Here is a 24,842-nt window from a genome sequence, read left to right as displayed (position 1 = left end):
TGGACTGTATTTTTTCTTTAGCAATATCACTCGCATTAGCAGATTGCTAATTGCATTTTCATGCTTAATTAAAAATCATCCAACACAAAAGCCAAGCAGTTAAAACATAAGTACCAATGACTGACACACACACACACACACACACACACTAGGTATGGTGAGATTATCCTCTGCATTTGAGCCATCACCCTAGTAGTGAAAATGAACCAAAACAGTTGCTACATGCAGAACTGCAATATATATATATATATATATATATATATATATATATATATATATATGCGGTGAGATTATCTTCTGCATTTGACCCATCACCCTAGTAGTGAAAATGACCCAAACTGTTGCTATATGCAGAACTGCAATATATATATATATATATATATATATATATATATATATATATATATATATATATATATATATATATATATATATATATATATATATATATATATATATATATATATATACATGTATATATATATATATATATATATATATATATATATATATATATATATATATATATATATATATATATATATATATATATATATATATATATATATATATATATATATATATATATATATATATATATATGTATATATATATATGCGCTGTATACATAGTAATAGTATTCCGCAGCACATGTTCATCGTTGCACTATTCAGCATGTCCAAAAAGGAGCAGCAAGAAGCCGAGTTCGTTTAAACCGTAGTTAAATGGGTTATGCTTGTATGGCGCTTTTCTACCTTCAAGGTACTCAAAGCGCTTTTGACACTATATTTCCACATTCACCCATTCACGTTCACATTCACACACTGATGGCGGGAGCTGCCATGCAAGGCATCAGGAGCAAGGGTGAAGTGTCATGCTCAAGGACACAACGGACGTGACTAGGTTGGTGGAAGCTGGGGGATCGAACCAGGAACCCTCAGGTTGCTGGAGCCATGACGCCACCTTACCAATTATCATGCTATATCTATTATTATGATGAGTATCAACATCTTTGAAAAAACACTTTTTTTTGTTCCCCCCCCATCTTTAATGACGAGCCTCTGGTCCCCAAAAGGCCCCCCGGCCGCACTTTGTACACCTTGCAGAAAGAAAAAGCAGATCAAGTCCAGTCTTCTTACTTCTTCGACTTCTCAGCCTGGATGTTTACCCGTCCCTACTTTTTGCATACGCGGTGACGTGTCTCCGCGCCGACCAATGACAGCGCGCCCTGGGCGCTCCGCGGTGCATGCGCGTCACCGCCTCACGTCCGGAGAAGCAGTACCAACCCCCCGCCCCCTCCTCCCTCCCTCCAGTCTCTGCATGGGCTTTTCCCGAAAAGAGCCAGAAGCCTCAGAGTCGGACCCGGACGGCGTGCTATGACCACGTCACTGCTGCTCCGTCCCCGCTCGCGCTGGCTCGACCCGTCGGTGATGTTCCTCTACGACAACGGCGGCGCGTCGGATGAAGTGAGCAAGAACATGGACGCGTTCCCGGGCGGCAACTTCGCGGCGAGCCAGTGCAGGAATCTGATGGCGCACCCGGCCTCGCTGGCGCCCAGCACGGCGTACCCGTCCAGCGACGTGCCCACCGAGCCGGTGAAGCAGTGCAGCCCGTGCTCCGCCTCGCAGAATTCCTCCAGCGCCTCGTTGCCGTACGGCTACTTCGGCGGCGGCTATTACCCGTGCAGAATGGCGCACCACGGCGGCATCAAGACGTGCGGTGCGCAACCCCCCTCAGCGTACGGGGAGAAATACATGGACACGTCGAATCCCCACGGGGACGACTTCACCTCCCGGGCGAAGGAGTTCGCCTTCTACCCCACCTATCCGTCCGGTCCGTACCAACCTGTGCCGAGTTATCTGGACGTCCCCGTCGTGCCCACGATCGGCGCGCCTCCCGAGGCCAGGCATGAGTCGCTCCTGCCGGTGGAGACTTACCAGCCGTGGAGCCTGGCCCCCGCCGGGTGGAACAGTCAAGTTTACTGCGGAAAAGAGCAGCCCCAGTCGGGCCACAACATTTGGAAGTCTTCCCTTCCAGGTAGGAATCTTTAAGATTTCTCGGAGTTGACCTCAGATCATTAATTCTTTGCAAATACAAGATAATCGGCCATGAACCGATGCGTCCTCGATTTTGAACGGCCTCTCTGTGCTCCCATGCAGACGCGGTGACCATGCACGCGGCCCACGGGGGGGACTCCGCCTCGTACCGGCGTGGGAGGAAGAAGCGCGTGCCCTACACCAAGGTGCAACTGAAGGAACTGGAGCGGGAATACGCCGCCAATAAATTTATCACCAAGGACAAACGGAGGAGGATATCGGCACAGACCAACCTGTCCGAGCGACAAGTCACGATATGGTTTCAGAACAGACGCGTCAAGGAGAAGAAAGTCGTCAACAAATTGAAACCCATCAGCTAGTTCTGTCCACACACACACACACACACACACACACACAGACACACACACACACACACACACACACACACACACACACACACACACACACACACACACACACACACACACACACACACACACACACACACACACTTGTATTCCTTGCCTTCTTGAGACCTCTGAAAAAAATGCCGACCTCTTTAGGACCACCCTTTCTAGATATATAAAGATTTGTTTTTACAACATTAATAATATATCAATCAACCAATCAATCAATGCTTATTTATACAGCCCTGAATCACAAGTGTCTCAAAGGGCTGCACAAGCCACGACGACATCGTCGGTTCAGATCCCACATATATACATACTATGCAAGTATAAAAAATGCTTGTTGTGAAAAATGAGTTGGAATTTCACGTAGAATTTTGGCGGTGTTATAATAAAAGTCGTCAATTTACTCAACGCAAGTCGAAATCTTACAAGAAAAACGGAATATTTGTGCGATATTATGATGAAAGTTGGAATTTTACTCAACAACAGGTAAGAAAAATCGTAAAATTTTGGCAATTTTATGAAAAGAGTCGTAATTTTACTCGACACAAGTCACAATTTTATAAGAAAACTTTAAAATTTTGGCAACATTATTATAATAATCAGAATTGTACATGGCAAAATGATGACAAAAGTCAGCTGTTCACCTGGCGTTTTTTCCGGGGATGAATAGGGAAGTCCTTCTTTAGCTGCCGTCTTGTTTTATCATATATTGCTGCCTTTTGTATGCACATTAAATCAAAAAAAAATCCTGACTTTGGAGCAATGTTCACGGACTCTAGTATTTGTGCTCTCTATTAGATGCAATGGTTTTTCTGTATTGGGACCATGATTTCGGTCCAAACTTGTTCACCGGTCCTCATATGAAAGGTAGTTTTCCTTGTTGATGTCTCAAGAAGGGTAGAAATACAATAACACACACACACACACACACACACACACACACACACACACACACACACACACACACACACACACACACACACGCACACACACTCTTGTATTTTTTACCTTCTTGGGACCTCCGAAAAATGCCGACCTCTTTAGGACCACCCTTTCTAGATGTATAAAGATTTGTTTTTACAACATTAATAATATATACATACTATGCAAATATAAAAAAGCTTGTTGTGAAAAATGAGTTGGAATTTCGCGAGAAAAACGTGGAATTTTGGCGGTGTTATAATAAAAGTCGTCATTTTACTCAACGCAAGTCGAAATCTAACAAGAAAAACTGAATATTTGTGCAGTATTATGATAAAAGTGGGAATTTTACTCAATAACAGTCGCAATTTGACAAGAAAAATCTTAGAATTTTGGCAATTTTATGAAAAGAGTCGCAATTTTACTCGACACAAGTCACAATTTTATAAGAAAACTTCAAAAATGTTGGCAACATTCTGATAATAATCGTAATTTTACTTGGCAAAATTATGACAAAAGTCAGCTGTTCACCTGGCGTTTTTTCCGGGGATGAATAGGGAAGTCCTTCTTTAGCTGCCGTCTTGTTTTTATCATATATTGCTGCCTTTGCACCTGTCAATGTTTACTTTTGTATGCACATTAAATCAACAAAAAATCCTGACTTTGGAGCAATGTTCACGGACTCTAGTATTTGTGCTCTCTATTAGATGCAATGGTTTTCTGTATTGGGACCATGATTTCGGTCCTAACTTGCTCATATGGAAGGTACTTTTCCTTGTTGATGTCTCAAGAAGGGTAGAAATACAAGACCACGCACACACACACACACACACACACACACACACACACACACACTCACACACACAAGCACACACACACACACACACACGCACACACATTTGTATTTGTTACCTTCTTGAGACCTCCGAAAAATGCCTACCTCTTTAGGACCACCCTTTCTAGATATATAAAGATTTGTATTTACAACATTAATAATATATACATACTATGCAAATATAAAAAAGTTTGTTGTGAAAAATGATTTGGAATTTCATAAGAAAAAGGTCACAATTTCACAAAAAAACCCATAGAATTTTGGCAGTGTTATAATAAAAGTCGTAATTTTACTAAACACAAATCAAAATTTTACAAGAAAAACTGAACATTTGCGCAATATTATAATAAAAGTAGGAATTTTACTCAATAACAGTCGCAATTTGACAAGAAAAAGCTTAACATTTTGGCAGTTTTATGAAAAGAGTCGTAATTTTACCCGACAAAAGTCACAATTTTACAGGAAAACTTTAAAATTTTGGCACTATTATAATAATAATCGGAATTTTACTTGGCAAAATTATGACAAAAGCCATCATTTTACTCAAAAAATTGTCACTATTTTACAAGGACTACAAAACAATTTGCAATGTTGTGATAAAAGTTAGAATTGTATGTGACAAATGTCACCCTTTTGCATTAAAAAGTAATCATTTTACATTAAACAAAGTAATCATTTTACGAGAAAATATTGCAATATTACAGAAAACAGAAAAATATGAGCAATTGTTCCCAATTTTATAGGAAAAAAGTCGACACATGTGATTTTTTTTTATGATCTTTTTTTTGTAACTGTTTTTTAATATTCATTATTTACTTCAAGTTATGACAGTATGTCTCTATATACATATTTATTTTATTTTTTTAAACCAATTTTGGCCAGAGGAGGAGCACTTCAAATTTTACACACACTTGTTATTTCATATGTTGATCAGAGGGGGAAGCACTTTTAAAACCGACATAGTCAATTTGAAATTTTTTAATTTTGATAGATTTCACCACCAGGGGTGCAAATGAGACATTTTCTATTAGATGCGATGGTTTTCCGTATTGGGACCATGAATTCGGTCTTAAGTTGTTCACCGGTCCTCATATGGAAGGTACTTTTTCCCTTGTTGATGTCTCAAGAAGGGTAGAAATACAAGAACACACACACACACACACACACACACACACACACACACACACACACACACACACACACACACACACACACACACACACACACACACACACACACACAGGACTTCATTGGAGCAGCAGTACTTTTGTTTCTTGGGAGTTTTTGGATGAAAAAAAAAAGCTGAACCCAGCATTTCATTTTCCGCTCTCAAATATTGTCTACAGAGGAACAATATAAAACACGATGGTGCACATCATCGAAATATACACTTTTATTTCTAATCTGAAACTTTGAGGAGAGTGGGAAACGCAAGGATCCACAGGAAACGACGCAATTTCGGATTTGGACCTTGGGAATGTTAAATATTAATCTCACCCTCCCATGCCCCCCCCCCCTCCCTTCTTCCTCTTACTCATTATAGCTCGTAGTGCGTGTGTCGTCCTTCATATTCCATCTCCGTGGTGCAATTCTGTAAGGCTCAGATAATCTTCCTTTGAAGTCGCGCGAATACTTTAATAGTGACTTTCCCCCCTTATGTGCTTTGTTGTGTATAAAAGTCAATCCCAGCATGCATGTTAAGGCTAATTGTGTGTCCGTCCCAATAAAAATAAAATTTTGGTTGAATTGTATCCAGTAGTGTTCCATTAACTTAAAATACATTCGTTCAGGTTTAAATAGCATCTTTAATTCTCCTCATACCTCTTAAAGTGAACCTATGTGTGGTGTTTTGGCTTGGACTTGATTGTTCTTCTTGAGATGTATTTTTATATTATACATATGAGCAAAATAGGCCATATTTTTTCTTTAAAACAACTAAAATTTGGTAATATGTTGTTGTTGGTTAGGGAAGACTTGTGCTGAAATGTAGGCGAACACTGCCCTCTAGCGACCACTTTGTGACTAACTCCTCCATTTGCAACCGTTGATTGTCAATGGCACGGCCTGATCATAATACATTATACTTTCTAACACCTCATTTTATGTTGTAATACAGTATAAAGTGCTGTATATATTATGATGTACAAATATAGTTAGTGATTATCAATAATAATGATCACATGGTTCGATTTTTCCCAGTCGTTTATAATACGAAATGCAAGGAATGCGGCCGTGTTTTCCTTTATTTAAATTTAAAAAATCATCACTTTATTGTCACGTGACGAAATGTGCAGTCATATTTTTTTGCAGTTTTTGAAAGCATAATTTTGCGCACTGACGTGCACGTATACACTATTGAGTGTTCTGGGGTATTTTCAGGAAATATTATACAAAGAAATAATGTTTTGTTGCCCGACACCTTTTTATATGTGGCAAAATTATATTTGAATGTCATTTATATGATTAGATATTTTATTCATCTCCATAGAGAAATTCGTATTTAGCTTGTAAGGGTAGGAACTCACAGGGGCATGCGGGGCAAAGAAAAAAAATAGAATAAATAGATAAATACAAACAAAATATACCATACGAAATATATGTTTTTGCATGGCTTTGTACTACGCAGTGCAATTACTGGCCGTGCATGCTGCGATGTGACGGTGCCTGACGAGTGTATGCTTGTATTAAATTGCAATTTGACAAGCAAAATATGAAAAGGTGAAAAAAAAATGTATGTCGTTATTGCAATTTCTATTCGTGAGGTGGGATTTTCAATCGAACACATATTGATTTTTTTTTCCAAAAAGATGCTGCAGTTTGACAAACCCAGATAACAATCTCAGGATATGTATTTTGTCAATGAGGATTTGAGTGACTAGGTCTGATTAAGTAGCAGATTGTGTTGCTCGCCTGTTTGCTTTGGCTTCCTTAATCGGTGAGTCATCTTTACTGGCAGTCAGATGACAGATAACAACACACGTTTTTTGTGTACGTGTACTAACCTGAATTGTGCACACAAAAGTGTCGTTCCAAGATGCCGCAGTCAATTAATAATGCGAGTGGTTGTTTTGAAGGAGTGTTAGTTATTTTAATGCACACAAAATAGTATTTTTAGCCAAGAATGTGTCGCTCAATAAGGATGTTTTGTTTATAATGAATGGATAAATAACAAATTGTCACATTAGTTACGCAACATTGTGCTACTATGGCCCGTGGTTATTGCCCGAGGCACGAGGGAGCCACAAGACCTTGCGTGCGCGTGCACCAGATTGTGACGTCAGCACGACCAGGCGCGCTCTGGGTGCTTTTCCGGCGTTGGAACATGCGCAGTGAGAGGGGCAATGCGGAAGCCGTCGGCGCCGTGATGAAGGGTGGTGGAAGCCTATTGGTCGCGAAGGAGCACAGCGCGCTCCGATTGGCTGGCGTCGAGGATGAAAAACACGTTTAGGTCCCGCCCCTTAGCTGAGACCTAACGTGGCGACTGGCACAGAATGCGCCGCCCACCGCCTTGGTCACGTGACGCGACTATGAATGGGACCGCCCATTGAAGGATTGCAGGCGTCGTGGTGCGTTCCAGACACCTCGGAAATCAGACACGTGACTAATTAAAAGCGGTGACCGTTTGGATTTAGTACAATACAAGATAGTCATCTCTATATGAAGTTGTTTCATAAAATCATATATTTTGGTAGCATATTCACTTGCATGTTTGTCGGCGTTAAAAAAGGTGTAATGTATTAATACAATTTACATTTGATGAAATTGGGGGTTTTATTGTGAGTATATGTGGATGCAATTAGGGACGATATGTATTTTTATAATAAACTGAATATTTTTTATACATCAGGTGATTGTCTTATATTGTTGATGAAGAATCAGATTATTACATCTGACATTAAAAGCTTTATGTCTTCTTTCTCCTTTTTTGGACACCCAAAAAACTATATGTTACTATATGTTTAAATTATACAATATAGTTTTTACAAATGCTGACAAAAACGTGTAAATAAAGAGTATTTTTTGTTTAATAATTTATCATTTAAGCTAGGATGTTTTGAGTTGGGACTAAACTCCACTTGCAAAACTAAACATTTTATGTATGTATGTAAATATATATATATATATATATATATATATATATATATATATACGTGTGTGTGTGTATGTATGTGTATATAGATATGTGTTGTATATATATGAATGTGTATGTATATATGTATATATATGTATGTGTATGTATGTATGTATATACACACACATAAACATATATACACACACATACAATGTGTATATATATATATGTATATATATGTGTATATATATATATGAATGTGTATGTATGTATGTATATACACACACACATATACATTTATACACACACATACAATGTGTATGTATATGTGTATATATATGTATGTCTGTATATACACATACACATATACATATATACACACATAACATATGTACTGTATATGTGTGTGTATGTATGTGTATATAGATATGTGTTGTATATATATGTGTATATATGTATATACACATTTTTGTATGTATGTAAATATACACGTACATGTGTATATTTAACCAGGTAAAAAAACAACAAAAAAAACAAAAAACAAAAACAAAACATATATATATATATATATATATATATATATATATATATATATATATATATATATATATATATATATATATATATATATATATATATATATATGTGTGTGTGTGTGTATATGTGTATACGTGTATATGTGTATGTATATGTGTATATATGTATATATGTATACATATGTATATGTGCATATATATACTATATATGTATTTAAATTTTCCTGAGGGAACTCTCCTGAAGGAATCAATAAAGTACTATTTATCTAGCTACAGATGTATATATATATGTAAATATACTGTATGTGTATATATGTATGCCCTCCATCCATTTTCTACTGCTTGTCCCTTTTGAGGTCGTGGGGGGGTGCTGGAGCCTATCTCAGCTGCATTTGGGCGGAAGGCGGCGTACACCCTAGACAAGTCGCCACCTCATCACAGGTGTATATGTATGTATATATGTATATGTATATATGTATAATTGTGTGTGTGTGTGTATATATATACAGTGTGTATATAAATATACACAAAAATGTATATGTGTGTTCGTGTGTATATATACACATGTATGTGTGTGTGTGTGTTTATATACACACATATTTTGTGTGTGAGTGTATGTATACATAAACATGTTTATATATATATATATATATATATAAATATATATATATATATATATATATATATATATACACACATATATGTATGTATATATGTAGATGTATGTATATGTATATGTATATATATATATTTAAAAATGTGTGTGTGTATATTAGAATATATATAAGTGTATATATAGAATATATATGCACATATGTATATATTAGAATATATATTGTAGTATATATATTCTATATATACACATATATATTAGAACACAAATATACTTACTATCCATCCATCCATCCATTTTCTACCGCTTATTCCCTTCGGGGTTGCGGGGGGCGCTGGAGCCTATCTCAGCTATATATGAATATATGTATATATATATTCTAAGACAATATATTCTAGTGTGGGTGTGTGTATATATATATATATATATATATATATATATATATATATATATATATATATATATATATATATATATATATATATATATATATATATATATATATATATATATATATATAAGCGGTAGAAAATGGATGGATGGATATATAAATATATAATTGGATTATATATTTTAAAATGTATGTAATTATGTATACCAGAATATACATATATATTCGTGTGTGTGTGCGTGTGTGAGTGTGTGTGTGTGTGTGTAAGTGTGTGTGTTTGTGTTCGTGCGTGTGTGAATATATTACCAGAACATGTGTTTAAAAAGTATGCATTGAAGGTGCTTTTTGTTTTGGTTTTTTATTTATAATATATTTATTTTAATATATTGGATTATTATCAACCAACCCAACTATTATACTTGTCTGCATTTTGAAATTACTATAGAATTAAAGAAAATTATAGGATTCAGTTTTGGAAAAAAAACTCTCCATGTTCATGTGGGATATTTCCAATGCCCCATTCCTCTTGAACACACCATCAGACTTGAGCTGCATGCCAAAATGAACTTCTGCTGCCACCCTAAGGACAAAGAAGGAGTTGCAAGTCTTGGCTTGACCTTGCTTCCTATGCACAAGTCACCAACCAGTACTTCCGTTTTACTTGAACGCAAACAGACAGTGAACATTATCAATCAGCATCTATAAAATGTACATATATATATATATATATATATATATATATATATATATATATATATATATATATATATATATATATATATATATATATATATATATATATATGTATATATATATATATATATATATATATTGACATACATACATATATATATGTATGTATGTGTGTGTGTGTGTGTGTGTGCGTGTGTGTGTGTGTGTGTGTGTGTATGTATGCATGTATATATATATATATATATATATATATATATATATATATATATATATATATATATATATATATATATATATATATATATATATATATATATATATATATATATATATATTCCTACATATCTGCACGTGAGTGGACACAATTCCAAGCTGTCGTTATGTGTTTCATTCCAGGACTTTTATGGTTAATTTGAATTTCATAAGGTAGTTTTAAGGGGGAATTGCGATGCTTCATGCAGTGCAATGACGTCATAGCACCCCGGTGTCAGTCAGCTGCTTTTTACTCAGACGTGCTTGGAGCCAGACGAGGCCAACACCAGCAAGCTTCGTGCTCTTTACATTGACCTTCGCTGTCTGCAAGTAATGCAAGCAGGGCCCACACACACGCACACGCACACGCACACGCACACAGAGCCAGTTATATCTGGTTCATCTCGGCAGCTCAAGGTTGAACCTAATCTTGCAATTCCCTCCACAAAGTCCAATCAATCAGGCGGCTCAAAAATCATCTTATTTTTTTTATATATTTAAATATCCTAAATAAATGAACTATAGAAAACATGGTAAAAAAAACAACTATTTTATATCTTAATATAGTTAGATATTTTTAATTAATAAACAGCTATAGAAAAATGGGTAAAAAAAATCCCACTTATTTTTTTAATATAATTAAATATATTACATAAATGAACAACTCTAGAAAAAATGGTCAAAAATCCCTTTTATTTCTTAATATAGTTAAATATATTTAATAAATGAACAACTATAGAAAAAATTGTAGAAAAAAAATCCCTTTTATTTCTCATTATAATTAAATATCTTAAATAAATGAACAACTATAGAAAAAATGGTCAAAAATCCTATTTATTTCTTAATATAGTTAAATATCGTAAATAAATTAAAACTACAGTAAGATTGTCAAAAATCCCACTTATTTTTTAATTTAATTAAATATCTTAAATAAATGAAAAACTATCGAAAAAAATGGTCAAAAATCCCACTTATTTCTTAATATAATTGAATATTTAAATAAATTAACAACTATAGAAAAAATGGTCAAAAATCCCTTTGATTTCTTATAATTAAATATCTTCGATAAATTAACAACAATATAAAAAAATTGTTAAAAATCTCTCTTATTTGTTAATATAATTAAATATCTTAAATATATGAATAACTATAGAAAAAATGGTCAAAATCGCTTTTATTTCTTAATATAGTTAAATATCTTAAATAAATGAACAACTATACAATTTTTTTTTCAAAAATCCCTTTTATTTCTTATAATTAAATATATTAAATAAATGAACAACTATAGAAAAATGGTCAAAAATCCCACTTATTTCTTAATATAATTAAATATCTTAAATAAATGAACAACTACAGAAAAATTGTAAAAAATCCCACTTTTTTCTTCATATAATTAAATATATTACATAAATCAATAACGACAGAAACGTTGACAAAAATCCCACTTATTTCTTAATGTAATTAAATATTTTAAGTAAATGAATAACTATAGAAAAATGGTCAAAAATCCCACTTTTTTTCTTCATATAATTAAATATCTTAAATAAATGAATAACTATAGAAAAATGGTGAAAAATCCCACTTATTTCTTAATATAATTAAATATATTAACTATAGAAAAAAATGTGCTTATGTATTTGCCTTATGAGAGGTAATTATAAACGAATACTTTCTTATTTTCTTGACTTGACAAAAAGCAGAATAAACGTCACCAAACAGCAAAATAAAAGGTGTACTTATTTCCTGTATTCTGCTGCTTTTTTTTAAAAAAGCCTTCCGAGCTGAGAGGCGTCATATCGAGGAACACATGTTGCACTTACTTTGATGTCATTTCGTTTTAATTGTAAACAGTTAACCGGCTGTCAAAAATAACAAAACAAAATGCATGCACATGCAATTCTCGGAGCAGCAATTAAACGTAAACTGTAGAAAATAGTCTGCGAGAAAGGACTATTCTTCACTTCTCTTCAACTTTTCTTCATATGCAGAACTTGTAAAGAGAGAAAGCCTGTTTGAATGATGCAGAATAACACGCACATTTCAGACGTCTTATATGTGAACTTTGTATAATGTTCTTTGTTCTTCAGTTATTGTGTGCAAAAAAAAGGGGTTTATTGTGGCCCTAAATCGTGCACTTTATTTCCCCGTGTCCCCCAGACCCCTGCATTGTGTGCCTGCGCGCAACCCACGGACTAATCCGCCTTTGTGCAGGAGCTCCACGCACTCCGCTTTAGTCGACACGTACTCCCGTTGACCGTGGAGTTGCTCCCTTTCCCGGCAGCCATGCAGGCTCACGTCACCTGTGGAGGATGAAGATCAGACACTCCTTGAATCAGGTTCAGTCTTTTTTTTTTTCCTTTTTTTTTTTTTAATATTGCTTCTTTGTCCTCGTCGTCTTTTCCAGCTCCTAAACTCTGAGCTGTAATGTTTTTGACCCTGTTACACTCAAATGGTTTTAACACTCCCCAGTCTGGCGTCGGCCACGCAGACAGGTATCATTCAAGTTCAAAAACGGAATTACACAACCTTAAAACGTGGAAAACAATTAATATCAGAAAAAATAAAAAATACCACCTCCATACGTGCGTAATGGCACTTTTACGCACAAGCATGGCGATCATTGTGAACTTTCCCCTTTGACTTGCAGGTGTGGTATAGCTCTTCTCTTTTTCCACCATAAAATGAGCACAAAAACAGGCAGCACTAAAAAGCTTTGGGCTCTTTTTTTTTATTCCTACTGAAGGACTCAAGCTCCAGGAGGCTCCTTTTCCTGCAAAGGGGGCTGAATGCGCCAATTGAGTCTGCTTTACAGCCCACAGGCCTACCTGACGTGGCGTTAAACTGTACGCTCAGATCCTCCTCACAATGAATTGTTGACTGCGAGCCTAACAAGGGTTTATGGCACACGGATTGGCCCATCTATAAGTCCACTTGTTTGGCTGCAGGGGATAAAAAAAAACACACATTTTCTTTCCTGCAAATCAAGTTCTTGTTTGAAATGAAGGCGCGTCTGTGTTTTTTTGCCTATTAAATGTGTAAAGTGGACGTAAAGTGTTGACTGTGCAAATTGTGGGGGTTTCTTGCTGTGCATGTGTGTGTGTGTGTGTGTGTGTGTGTGTGTGTGTGTGTGTGTGTGTGTGTGTGTGTGTGGCATACAAGAATGCTAATCACTCACTATAGTTCCAATGGAGTCATCTTTACTGGTCAAATATGTTAAAAAAAACACAAGGAATGTGTCTATAGGGTTAATTCCATGAGTAAAAAAACATCAATTTATATCATGTTGCTTTAATTAATCGTTTAATGAGTGTAACCAACAATTTGGAGTGCGTGGAGTGTCCGAAACTTTAAATCGGAAGTAGTACATAGATTTAAAAAAACAACAACTTTTAAATACTTTTTTTGTTTTTTATTAATGCACGCATGTTAAAATTGCAATTTTAAATGTTGATGTTGAGTATTTATTAGAAAAAAAACGATTTATTTAAACTCTTTTCTGAAAATACACCGCACAAATTTATAACGTGTTATTTCACAGTGAAATACTGTCATGGAAATGTACTTTAACCTTAAAAATGACTGTAAAAAAATATATATTTCACAGCATACTGCAAATGTTACAGTGACAATCATTCAATGAGTAGTTGACTGTGGATTTACATGAACATTTTTGGAGGCTATAACGTTGGATTACTCCAGAGGTGTCCAAACATTTTCCAGCGAGGGCCACATAGAGAAACATTAAAGGATGCGAGAACCACTTTTATACATTTTTGTATATGAAAAAATACTCAAACCTAAACAATATAGGTGAACATATGCTAACATTTGAAAACAACTTCTACATCTTAGCTTTGTGTTATAGATCACAAGGCAATAAAATAATTCATGATTATTTGAATAATGATTTTATTAGTATCTATGTTAACTGGGCTCGAAAGTAAGTTTGTATTTACTAATATTGCTATAATACCGTCAACTGATATGCTTTTGAGAGCTTTAGTACATTCAAAAACATATCATGCCTTACAAGAAATTTGTACACTTTTTTATTATTACAGGACATACAGTATGGATATCCTCAAAGATCTTATACAGTAAGACGCTCAGGTCCCATTTTTGGGGGATTTGGTCCCGTTTAATTTTTCATAGTTTTTTGTTCTAATTTGGGACCTGTTTTAGTTTGTCTATAGAATGTGTCGCGGGCCAATAAAAGCCGAGCTCCGGGCCGCGAATGGCCCCCTGTCCGCACTTTGGACACCTCTGGATTACTCGATTTATCAAACAAAATGAACGATAGATTACGCGATTATTCAAAAAAAAAAAAAAAATCCATGTAGTGGCAGCCCTAAAATGTGACATTGATAGATTTGAACAATTAAAAAAAATGTCAAACATAAAACAAAACAGGTTTTCCAATAGAGATGTGAATTTTACAGAAATTCACAATTCCGATTCTTGGAATTGATTGATTGATTGATTGAAACTTTTATTAGTAAATTGCACATATTCCGTACAATTGCCCACTAAATGGTAACACCCAAGTTTTTCAACTTGTCGGGCGGGGTCCAAGTAAATCAATTCATCGTAAGGGATGACTATTCGGTTCTCAATTCAAACCTATTTACGCAATATTTGATTATAAAACTTATGCTAAAACTTTTTCAAAACAGTTAAAATGCGCCACAAAGATCTTTTTATGGATTCTTCGGAAAATTAAAAAAAATCATCAATCGACTTTGAATCGGAATGAATGAGACACACAGTTCGGATCGATTTTTTTCTAATATCCCTATAGCGTCTAAGATTTTTACTGAATCGTCAAATGAGGTAGCGGTCTACTTTTATATATGTTTCTTTATTTCGTAAAATTATGATAATAATAATAAAGATTTAAGGACTGCAAATGTCCCCCGCGCTGCACTTTGGACACCCCCAATTTATATATATGCCTAAAATTAGAAATGTCCGATAAAATCGGCCTGCCGATATTATCGTCCGATAAATGCATTAAAATGTAATATCGGAAATTATCGGTATCGGTTTTTTATTATCGGTATCGTTTTTTTTGTTTTTTTTTAATCAAATCAACATAAAAAACACAAGATACACTTACAATTAGTACACCAACCCAAAAAAACCTTCCTCCCCCATTTACACTCATTCACACAAAAGGGTTGTTTCTTTCTGTTATTAATATTCTGGTTCCTACATTATATATCAATATATATCAATACAGTCTGCAAGGGATACAGTCCGTAAGCACACATGATTGGTCCACTAATAGTACTAACCTTTAACAGTTAATTTGACTAATTTTCATTCATTACTAGTTTCTATGTAACTGTTTTTATATTGTTTTACTTTCTTTTTTATTCAAGAAAATGTTTTTAATTTATTTATCTTATTTTTTTTTTTTTTTTTTTAAAGTACCTTATCTTCACCATACCTGGTTGTTCAAATTAGGCATAATAATGTGATAATTCCACGACTGCATATATCGGTTGATATCGGCATCGGTAATTAAAGAGTTGGACAATATCGGTAATAAAAAGCCATTATCGGACATCCCTACCTAAAATCTATGTTTAGAACATTTATCATAAAATATGCATGTTTATGTACATGTATAGGGCACAAGTGATATAATAATAATGATATGATTGTTTTGTGTGTGTCTCAGACGGATAGGTTACTTTAAGGGCCGTATCGTGCAGGTTATCGTGCATTATTCAGCATGTCTGAAAAGATGTAGGAAGAAGCAGAACCTATTCATGCCAATTTACTGATAATAAGTTCTCACTCATATGTTGACATTAAAATATTCCCCTAGTGTGCACTTTAGGAAGTCTTATGAAACAATTAGACTTGAAGCTGAACTCGGGTGTTAAAAAGTTGTCCCTTATTTTGAACCCACTGTGAAAATAGTAAAAAGCCGTCGTTTTTAGACTAAAACCCAACTTTAAAGTTGGGTTTGGGTTATACGTGAGCATATTTCACATTTTCCTCTGTAGTTGCAGGGTTGACTTTGTAGTGCAATCTCGTGACCCAAAGCGTGCGTAAAAGCCATTAAAGGAACTCCATCCGGGGCACCTTCTGCTCTTTGTGCCGATTCGCCCTCCCCCGAACTTGAAGTCGACCGTTCAGACAAAGCTTTGGCTTTGAGGCGCTCTCCCGGTGCCAGACTGCCCTCCGCTTGCCAAAAGCCCAAAACAAATCTGCCAAGAATGATGCGATCCTTCAAGGTTGACCCATTTTCAAGGAGACTGTTGTTAGTGCGGCCCATCCAAAAGAAACAGTCCGAGTGAAGTCTGCAGTGTTTGTTGCAAGTCCATCTTACCGTTGTCGGGCTCCTCAAGCGGAGGTGGCGACTTCCTATCACGCTTGGCAAGTTTTGTGGTGTCTGTCTGGCTGTGGGGGCTATAAAAAAAACACAAGTCTGGGCTTTTCCTGTGCGCAATTAGAGCTTAAAAGCCTCCGCACACCTCGTGGAATTAGTCTGGACCGACTGAGAGAGGCGGAGCGTGTTTGGTTTCCAAAAGATGTGTTTTTGTTTGTTCCTCTCTCTCCTTTCTTGCAATCGATCCAAATAAAATCAGATCCGCAACCGATTCCACGCCGGTGGCGAGAGCGCGCGTGATATTTTAGGCTTCGGTTTCTCATGTGCCACCAGGAGCCCAAATGTCAATCCGAGCTCATTCATCGCATATTAGCGTCAGGTTGCAGCCGCGCCTGCACGACGAGCTCCACGGTGGCCCGCCGGGGCGCAGAAACGCCATACAAACCATTAAAAAGTCTTGGATTAAATTACGCATGCCTTTAAAAAGATCACCCTAAAACTTCTGCAACTTTTTTTTTTCCTTTTACGGACTCGGGAGGAAAAGTACAAAAACATCTGGGAGCCGTTTTTGATATATTTGGGGAAATATTTCCAGCAAAAAAAAAAAACCCTCCGAGGACGCGTGCGTAAAAGTGGAGCGTGCTGCGAGAAATGGAGCGGTTTATTCCTGCGTGTTACGATGAAGACAAACACGTCCAGAAATACACCGCGCGCGTTTCCTATATGAAATATAAGTGGACACTTTTTTTCACCTTCACTTGAAACATCAGCCGCTATTTTGAACATGACCCTGATAAGAAGACGCGCCAAAACGCAGCAAACGCTGATGACTAAAAGCAGACTTTATTGTTCTTCCATTGCAAAAAAAAAAAAAAGTGAAATATTACGTGGAATAAATGAGTGACAATGTGGTGTAAATTGTGTGATCTCCACAAAATCCTGATTGAGTGATGGCGCGGTTGCAATTTCAAGGAATTCATTCCGAGTCCAACATGGCGATAAACTACCAATGTCAAGCCTATAACGCGCGCGCGCACATACTTGCACGCGCGCGCGCGCACACACTGGTTGAAAATCTGTCAATTTTCTGCCGCGTGGTCACGTGACCCCCGCCTCCGTGGAGTGGATGGAGATGGCTCTCCCACGTCAGCTTTACGTCTCCAAATGTCTGCCTGGCGGACTTGCTTCCAAGAGGCGAAGACGCGCGGCGCTGCAGAGCCATGCTCCCGGCGGCTGTAGAGCAACCGGAGCCGTGACCGAGGCAAAACCGCCGTGATGGATTTCGACGAGAGGGTCCCGGTGGGCTCGAACATGTACCTCCCCAGCTGCACCTACTACGTGTCGGCGGGCACCGATTTCTCCGCGCTGCCTTCCTTTTTATCCCAGAGTCCGTCCGCCCGGCCGGTGACGTACTCGTACTCGTCGAACCTCCCGCAGGTCCAGCCTGTCAGAGAGGTGACGTTCAGGGAGTACGCGGCCATAGACGCGTCAAGCAAATGGCCGCACCGGGGCAATTTGTCGCAGTGCTACCCGGGCGCGGAGGACATGGTGCACCGGGACTGTCTCTCGGCGCAGACCGCCGACATGTTCGGCAAAGGCGCCCCGGCCGGCGCGTACCACCACCACCACCACCACCACCACGCCGCCGCCGCCGGCTCCTCCAATTTCTACGGCAACGTGGGTCGCAACGGCGTCCTGCCGCAAGCCTTCGACCAGTTTTACGAGACGGCGTACGGCGCCGCGTCGGAGAGCCCCGCCGCCGCGCACGCTCCGCACGGCTACGCCGGCGACAAAACGCCCGGCAAGCAGCCCGGTTCGGCCGCGCAAGAGGCGGCGTCGTGCCGGGACTCCGAAGCCAAGGATCCCCGGGAGGACACGAGCAGCCCCGAGCTGTCTTCCGGCAACAATGAAGAGAAATCCTGCAGCAGCGGCAGCAGCAGTGAGTATTGCATGCCTTCAAGTCGCCACCTTGCTTATTATCACAGCAACTTTGTCATCTTCAGCTGCTCTTAAACATTTTATTTGCTCTTTTATAAGCTTATAATGTTTATAGAGGGCTCTCAGAGCCCCCTCCCCTCGCCCAACTTTCTTATAAACCGCTCTTGCCTGCTATTGAATTTGGCCGTCAAAGTTAGTTTTCCTTCAATTCTAAATAGAAATTAATCTGCATATAGTCTTTTTACACACTACTTTCTGAGCATGCAACAATATCTTGAATTTACTTTGCAGGTGCCATTTAGCTTTTTTGATTACAACACCTTTTTTGATTAAAGGTCAAAGCCAAATAATTTTATTAAACTACAAATAATTTCTAGCTCTGAATGTCAGGTTTTTGTTCATGTTACTATATTATCTCACATTTACTTTGCGTTTAAGTGGTTTTTTTTTTAGATAAAACACCTTTTTTCATGTCAAGTTGACAAAAGATGACCAAAAAAATGATCAATAATCTGGAAGTAATTTAATATTAAATATTCTAAATTAACAGACATGTGAATAAAATCATTTTTAAGGCTTTGAATGGCAGGGCACACTGTTACTATTTCTTAACTTATTTGCAATTTTTGTTTTAATGGTCAACGGGTGAATGTGACGCACAATGTAAAGTGCGCTACATAAATACAGACCGTTTAACTTTTTTCATCGAATGATAAATTGAGTAAATGGTCAAAGCTACCATTATTTTTTAAAAAAGCTACCATTAATCGTAAAGTACTTCTTCTTTAAATTGCAAATTCAAATAAATGAACACATTTTTGTACCTTTGAATGTCAGGTCACACTATAGTTTGTGTGCATCTTCCATTTACTTTGCATGTGCCATTTACGTGTTTTAGATAAAACACTTAGTTGACAAAAGGTAAAAAATGACAAATATCAACAGCCTGGAAGTAATTTTCTCTGTAATTATATATGTAAAAAAAGTCATGTTTATAGCTCTTAACAGCAGAGCATGTATGTGCATGATACTATTTCTTACATTTACTTTGCATGTGCCATTTACGTGTTTTAGACAAAACACCTATTTTCAATGATAAGTGGACAAAATGTAAACAATGACAAATATCAACAGCCTGGAAGTAATTTTCTCTGTAATTCTATATGTAAAAAAAGTCATGTTTATAGCTCTTAACAGCAGAGCATGTATGCGCATGATACTATTTCTTACATTTACTTTGCATGTGCCATTTACGTGTTTTAGATAAAACACCTATTTTCAATGATAAGTTGACAAAATGTAAACAATGACAAATATCAACAGCCTGGAAGTAATTTTCTCTGTAATTCTATATGTAAAAAAAAATCATGTTTATAGCTCTTAACAGCAGAGCATGTATGTGCATGATACTATTTCTTCCATTTACTTTGCATGTGCCATTTACGTGTTTTAGATAAAACACCTATTTTCAATGATAAGTTGACAAAAGGTAAACAATGACAAATATCAACAGCCTGGAAGTAATTTTCTCTGTAATTCTATATGTAAAAAAAGTCATGTTTATAGCTCTTAACAGCAGAGCATGTATGTGCATGATACTATTTCTTACATTTACTTTGCATGTGCCATTTACATGTTTTAGATAAAACACTTATTTTCATGGTAAGTTGACAAAAGGTAAAAAATGACAAATATCAACAACCTAGAAGTAATTTCTCTCTAATTCTAAATGAAAATAAATGTAAATAAAGTCATGTTTATAGCATATATATAGTTTTTGTGCATGTTACTATTTCTTACTTTTACTTTGCATGTGCCATTTAGGTCTTTCATATCAATCACCTTTTTTCATAGTATTGCGAGTGAAGAAAATGTCAAAGCCAACTGTGCTATTATGAAGTAACTACTCATTACATAACACAATATGTCACATTTTGGGCTGACCGTGTTCCTCGTCCCTGCAGACGGACAGAGGACCCGAAAGAAAAGATGTCCGTACTCCAAATATCAAATCAGAGAACTGGAGAGAGAGTTCTTCTTCAGCGTCTACATCAACAAGGAGAAACGTCTGCAGTTGTCGCGGATGCTCAACCTCACCGACCGCCAAGTGAAGATCTGGTTCCAGAACCGTCGCATGAAGGAGAAGAAGCTGAACAGAGACCGATTGCAATACTACACATCCAACCCTCTGCTCTAATGCCTGGTGCAGGTCAGACATGGGACTGTTGTTGTTGTTGTTGTTGTTGCTGCACCACAATGGCTGCCACAGGAGCACTAAAAGACAAGCGTGGTTAATTTCAAGTTCTCAGACACCTAAATGGCCAGCTTGAATGGAGACTTTGCTTCAATGGACTTTTTATTGTACTATTCAGGCTCTTTTTTGTGTGAGAAGAAAAGCCACCGCCGTATACGCAATATTGTGATTCACGCTTTTTTTTTTTAAACTGACTGAAATATTGTATTTTGTTATCAAAAAATGTTGTCAAATCACGTTAATAAGTGAATCCTTGCAAACATTGGATGCGACCAAATGACGTGTCGGGGCAAATGAGATTGTTTCATGTTTTATTGTGCGTGTGTGTGTGTGTGTGTGTGTGTGTGTATTTATTTTGTACCTTTTCATGTCACAGATTGTTATAACAAGCAGGTTAACTTTTTCAATCTTTTTTGACAATACCCAAACCCACAATTGCCCTATTAAACTTAGTTGTACTTTTTTTTAGTCAATATACTGCAGGCCTAACCAGACATAAGCTCGTCCATACATGCCCAAACAACCCCCCCCCCCCCCCCCACACACACACACACAGGTGGAAACATGCGACACGAACACACCGCGCTCATTTCTTGTGCTTTGTACTTCCATGGCTGGTGCAGCCTGAATATTGAAATAAAGACATCAAGTAAAAGATATTTCATGTAGCTTCAGGGCGAAAAGCTGGTCAGGGTCAACGCATCGAATCCCCTGCTTGTTATACCCCCAAACAATTGTGTATCATACTATATTTCCAAATAAAAACGAATGAAAATATTATTCAAGAATGTTTTCCTGCAAGCTTTTGTCCTCATTTTTGTGTGTGTGTGGTAATATTTCTCCTCATGAGACGTGTTTGGTGCACATTTTGAAAAGCAACCTGTGAGAAATTGTCCAAAAGTTTCATAAGAGCTGACTTGAACTCGTGAAATCCAAAAACTTTTACAATATCCCAATTTATTCACAACCCCCTCAACACAGTTTATTATTATTATTATTATTATATATGTGCACTTAAAATAGTATCTTCAGGAATTTGCCATAGTTTTCAAATTTTAGTTTTACTGTAAATATATTTTTAATGAAATCCTGGCGACTAAGGGGGGGGGTACTAGGATGACAGGGGATGCAAAACAATAACAGTGCAATACTTTTACATAACATGGTCACTACTGCCTAGTTTCTCTTGTTATATTCTTATTTTAGTGTTATATTTTTATTCTCATTGCTGCTTTTTATTTGTATTTTTATTGTAATATTTTTCTATTTTGTTTCCATTTATATCCCCATTATTTACTTTTTACACGTACACTGCTGCTGGAATTTGAATTTTCCTGAGGGAACTCTCCTGAAGGAATCAATAAAGTACTATCCATCTATCTATCTATCTATCTATCTATCTATCTATCTATCTATCTATCTATCTAAAATGTCATTTAAAAAAAATTTGTATTATTTTTTTTTTTACAGTACATTGCTGTAAAAAGAAAAATGTTATTTTTGCAGTAAAATTTCTGACATTTATATCTTTTTTTTCCACTCATAAAAGCCACAATCCTTTACTTTAAACTAAGTTTTCTTACAGTCAAATTCTGTTCGACCCATCTGCCTTTTTGTAAACCGTCAAATGTGTTTTGCAGTGAATCACTGTGAATAAAAAAAAAAAAAAAAAAAAATAGGGAGCGCTTTTATTTTTACGCTAACATTCTGGCGACTGAGCTTCCACTTTATTCTTCATTGTTATTACAGTGCATTATTGTAAATTAAAAATGTTACCGCTGTTATTTTTATGGTTTATAAATTCTAGTGATTTGACTGCCTTTTTTTAACTGCCATTGTTTTTACAGTGCATTACTGTAAACACTAAAGTTCTACCACTTGGTAAAATTCTGGCGACTGAGCTGCAATTTTTTTTTTACCATCAAATCTCTTATTTTTACTGTGTATTTGCCCTAAACCCTGCTGGTTTTGCGCATGCGTTACTAGACAAATATTTCCCTTTTTTGATGTTGTTGGAAAATACGCATGCCCAGCAGCTTTTTTTGTCCCCTGCAGACTATCTCTTGCAAAGCCTTGCTGGGTTTGGAAAGAGACGCCATGTTTGCTGTTGTTATCGCTGTGTTTACGGCGGCTAGCCGCAGCGCATTGGCGTTCATATATGACAGTCAAAAGGGTCATAAACGCCGACGCGCACGGGCACGCGCGCGCGAGAGGCTGAAGTTTATGGTTGTCTCTCTCCACCTCCGCTCCAGTCCGGCCTCGCCCGGCGCACATCCCCTCACATGCGCGCTGGAATTCGGTCCCTAATTGCGGGACATCCTCCCCGTTGCCGGGGCAACGCCGCCATAAAAGCTGTCTGAGGGTCTGCAGCGTTTGTACAATTGGAGTGCGGTGCAATAAACCGTCTGAGACCCAAGGTTATTAACTGTGTTGCCAAGGAGGCGAGAGTCACGACACGCAGGGAGAGGAAGGAGAGGAAGAAAAGCTCCTCTTCTCCTCGCTGCTGCGTGCACTTCGCGTTCGGGAAAAGGGTTCCCCCAGTGTGGGTTGCGCGCCTCCAATCCGGGCTATGGGATCGCAGACTGGACTGTTTTGCCACCGGGCGGCGCTATTGGAGCCAATGTCACGGCCGTGGACCTTTCAGGTAAAAAAAAAAGCTTGGAAAAATGTCATATTTTAAATAGAAGCTTTGTGGAGCTCCCATGCAGCGCCGCGCGGAAGCCGTTCTTCCCAGGGGCCCTTGAAGGCAACACGTGTGCGCCATGCGGCATGTGTGAAAGCTGCAGTTCTTGTTGTTGTTGTTGTTGTTGTTGTTGTTGTGCAGCCAAAAACTCGCTCGTCCGCCTCCTTGTTCTCCCTGCCACGTTTGACGCGCTTCCAGAAACACTTAACGCACGTGCCAAGCGCGTAAAAGTCGTATTTGTCAAAGTCGATTGTTGCTTTGTGATACAACACCGATTGACTCCCCCTTTTTTTCCCTCCTTTCCGTCGCCCAAGTGGAGGCCATTCGGTGTCCGTGGACGTCCGTGCGTGTGGGTCTCCTGTGAAAAATAAAGGCTTCCGCTGGATGTAATAAAACGCCGCGTTATTGTGCACTCTTGGAAAGAACATGATCCGACCCCCGAGTGCCTCCTCGGCCACCACCGGATCAAAGTCGGCGTAGGTCGGTCTAAAATGGCCCGGCAGCTGTGAAAAGGGAGGCTTAATAGCCCGCGCAATTAATAACTGCAGCGGGGAGAGATATCGATAACACGCACATCCTCTTCCTCTTCAGGCCCCAACCGTAAAACGCAGCACGCGCGTAATTAATTGATGTATTTGGTTTCCCTGTTGGCTCGTGTGTCCAAGACGTTGGCACGAGGACGCAGGAAGAGACTTGTTTTACTCCTTTTGTCTTGGTTTGGACGGCTTCTGTATGGCGCATATTGTGTGCAACATTGCGCCCAAAACCGCCGCAGACAAAATGTATGCGTCATGCACTTGTAAATTGGTGCAACTGTGTTCTTTTGAAATAACCAAAGCACGTAAACGCACCATTTAAAACAACA

The 24,842-nt window shown here is 37.6% G+C and overlaps 2 protein-coding genes across 2 annotated transcripts; both read left to right on the top strand.

Annotated features, from left to right (window-relative positions):
* Window positions 1-1,361: 1,361 nt before the first annotated feature.
* Window positions 1,362-2,503, top strand: hoxa13a (homeobox A13a). Its single transcript, XM_061983350.1, has 2 exons — window positions 1,362-2,037; window positions 2,160-2,503. The coding sequence occupies exons 1-2, from the start codon at window positions 1,377-1,379 to the stop codon at window positions 2,414-2,416; spliced, it is 918 nt and encodes a 305-aa protein (XP_061839334.1). The 5' UTR covers window positions 1,362-1,376; the 3' UTR covers window positions 2,417-2,503.
* Window positions 2,504-17,542: 15,039 nt separating this feature from the next.
* Window positions 17,543-22,057, top strand: hoxa11a (homeobox A11a). The gene is made up of 2 exons (XM_061983351.2): window positions 17,543-19,041; window positions 21,005-22,057. The coding sequence occupies exons 1-2, from the start codon at window positions 18,378-18,380 to the stop codon at window positions 21,235-21,237; spliced, it is 897 nt and encodes a 298-aa protein (XP_061839335.1). The 5' UTR covers window positions 17,543-18,377; the 3' UTR covers window positions 21,238-22,057.
* Window positions 22,058-24,842: the final 2,785 nt, after the last annotated feature.

Source organism: Nerophis lumbriciformis, linkage group LG21, assembly GCF_033978685.3.
Source record: "Nerophis lumbriciformis linkage group LG21, RoL_Nlum_v2.1, whole genome shotgun sequence".
Lineage (NCBI taxonomy): Eukaryota > Metazoa > Chordata > Actinopteri > Syngnathiformes > Syngnathidae > Nerophis > Nerophis lumbriciformis.
This window is presented reverse-complemented; position numbering and strand designations above follow the sequence as displayed.

Excerpts from the sequence above, each read along its gene's own strand:
- hoxa13a (XM_061983350.1), top strand. The coding sequence starts at position 1,377 with ATGACCACGTCACTGCTGCTCCGTCCCCGCTCGCGCTGGCTCGACCCG. Across the intron at positions 2,038-2,159 it reads TTGGAAGTCTTCCCTTCCAG|ACGCGGTGACCATGCACGCG; the intron begins GTAGGAATCTTT and ends GCTCCCATGCAG.
- hoxa11a (XM_061983351.2), top strand. The coding sequence starts at position 18,378 with ATGGATTTCGACGAGAGGGTCCCGGTGGGCTCGAACATGTACCTCCCC. Across the intron at positions 19,042-21,004 it reads CTGCAGCAGCGGCAGCAGCA|ACGGACAGAGGACCCGAAAG; the intron begins GTGAGTATTGCA and ends TCGTCCCTGCAG.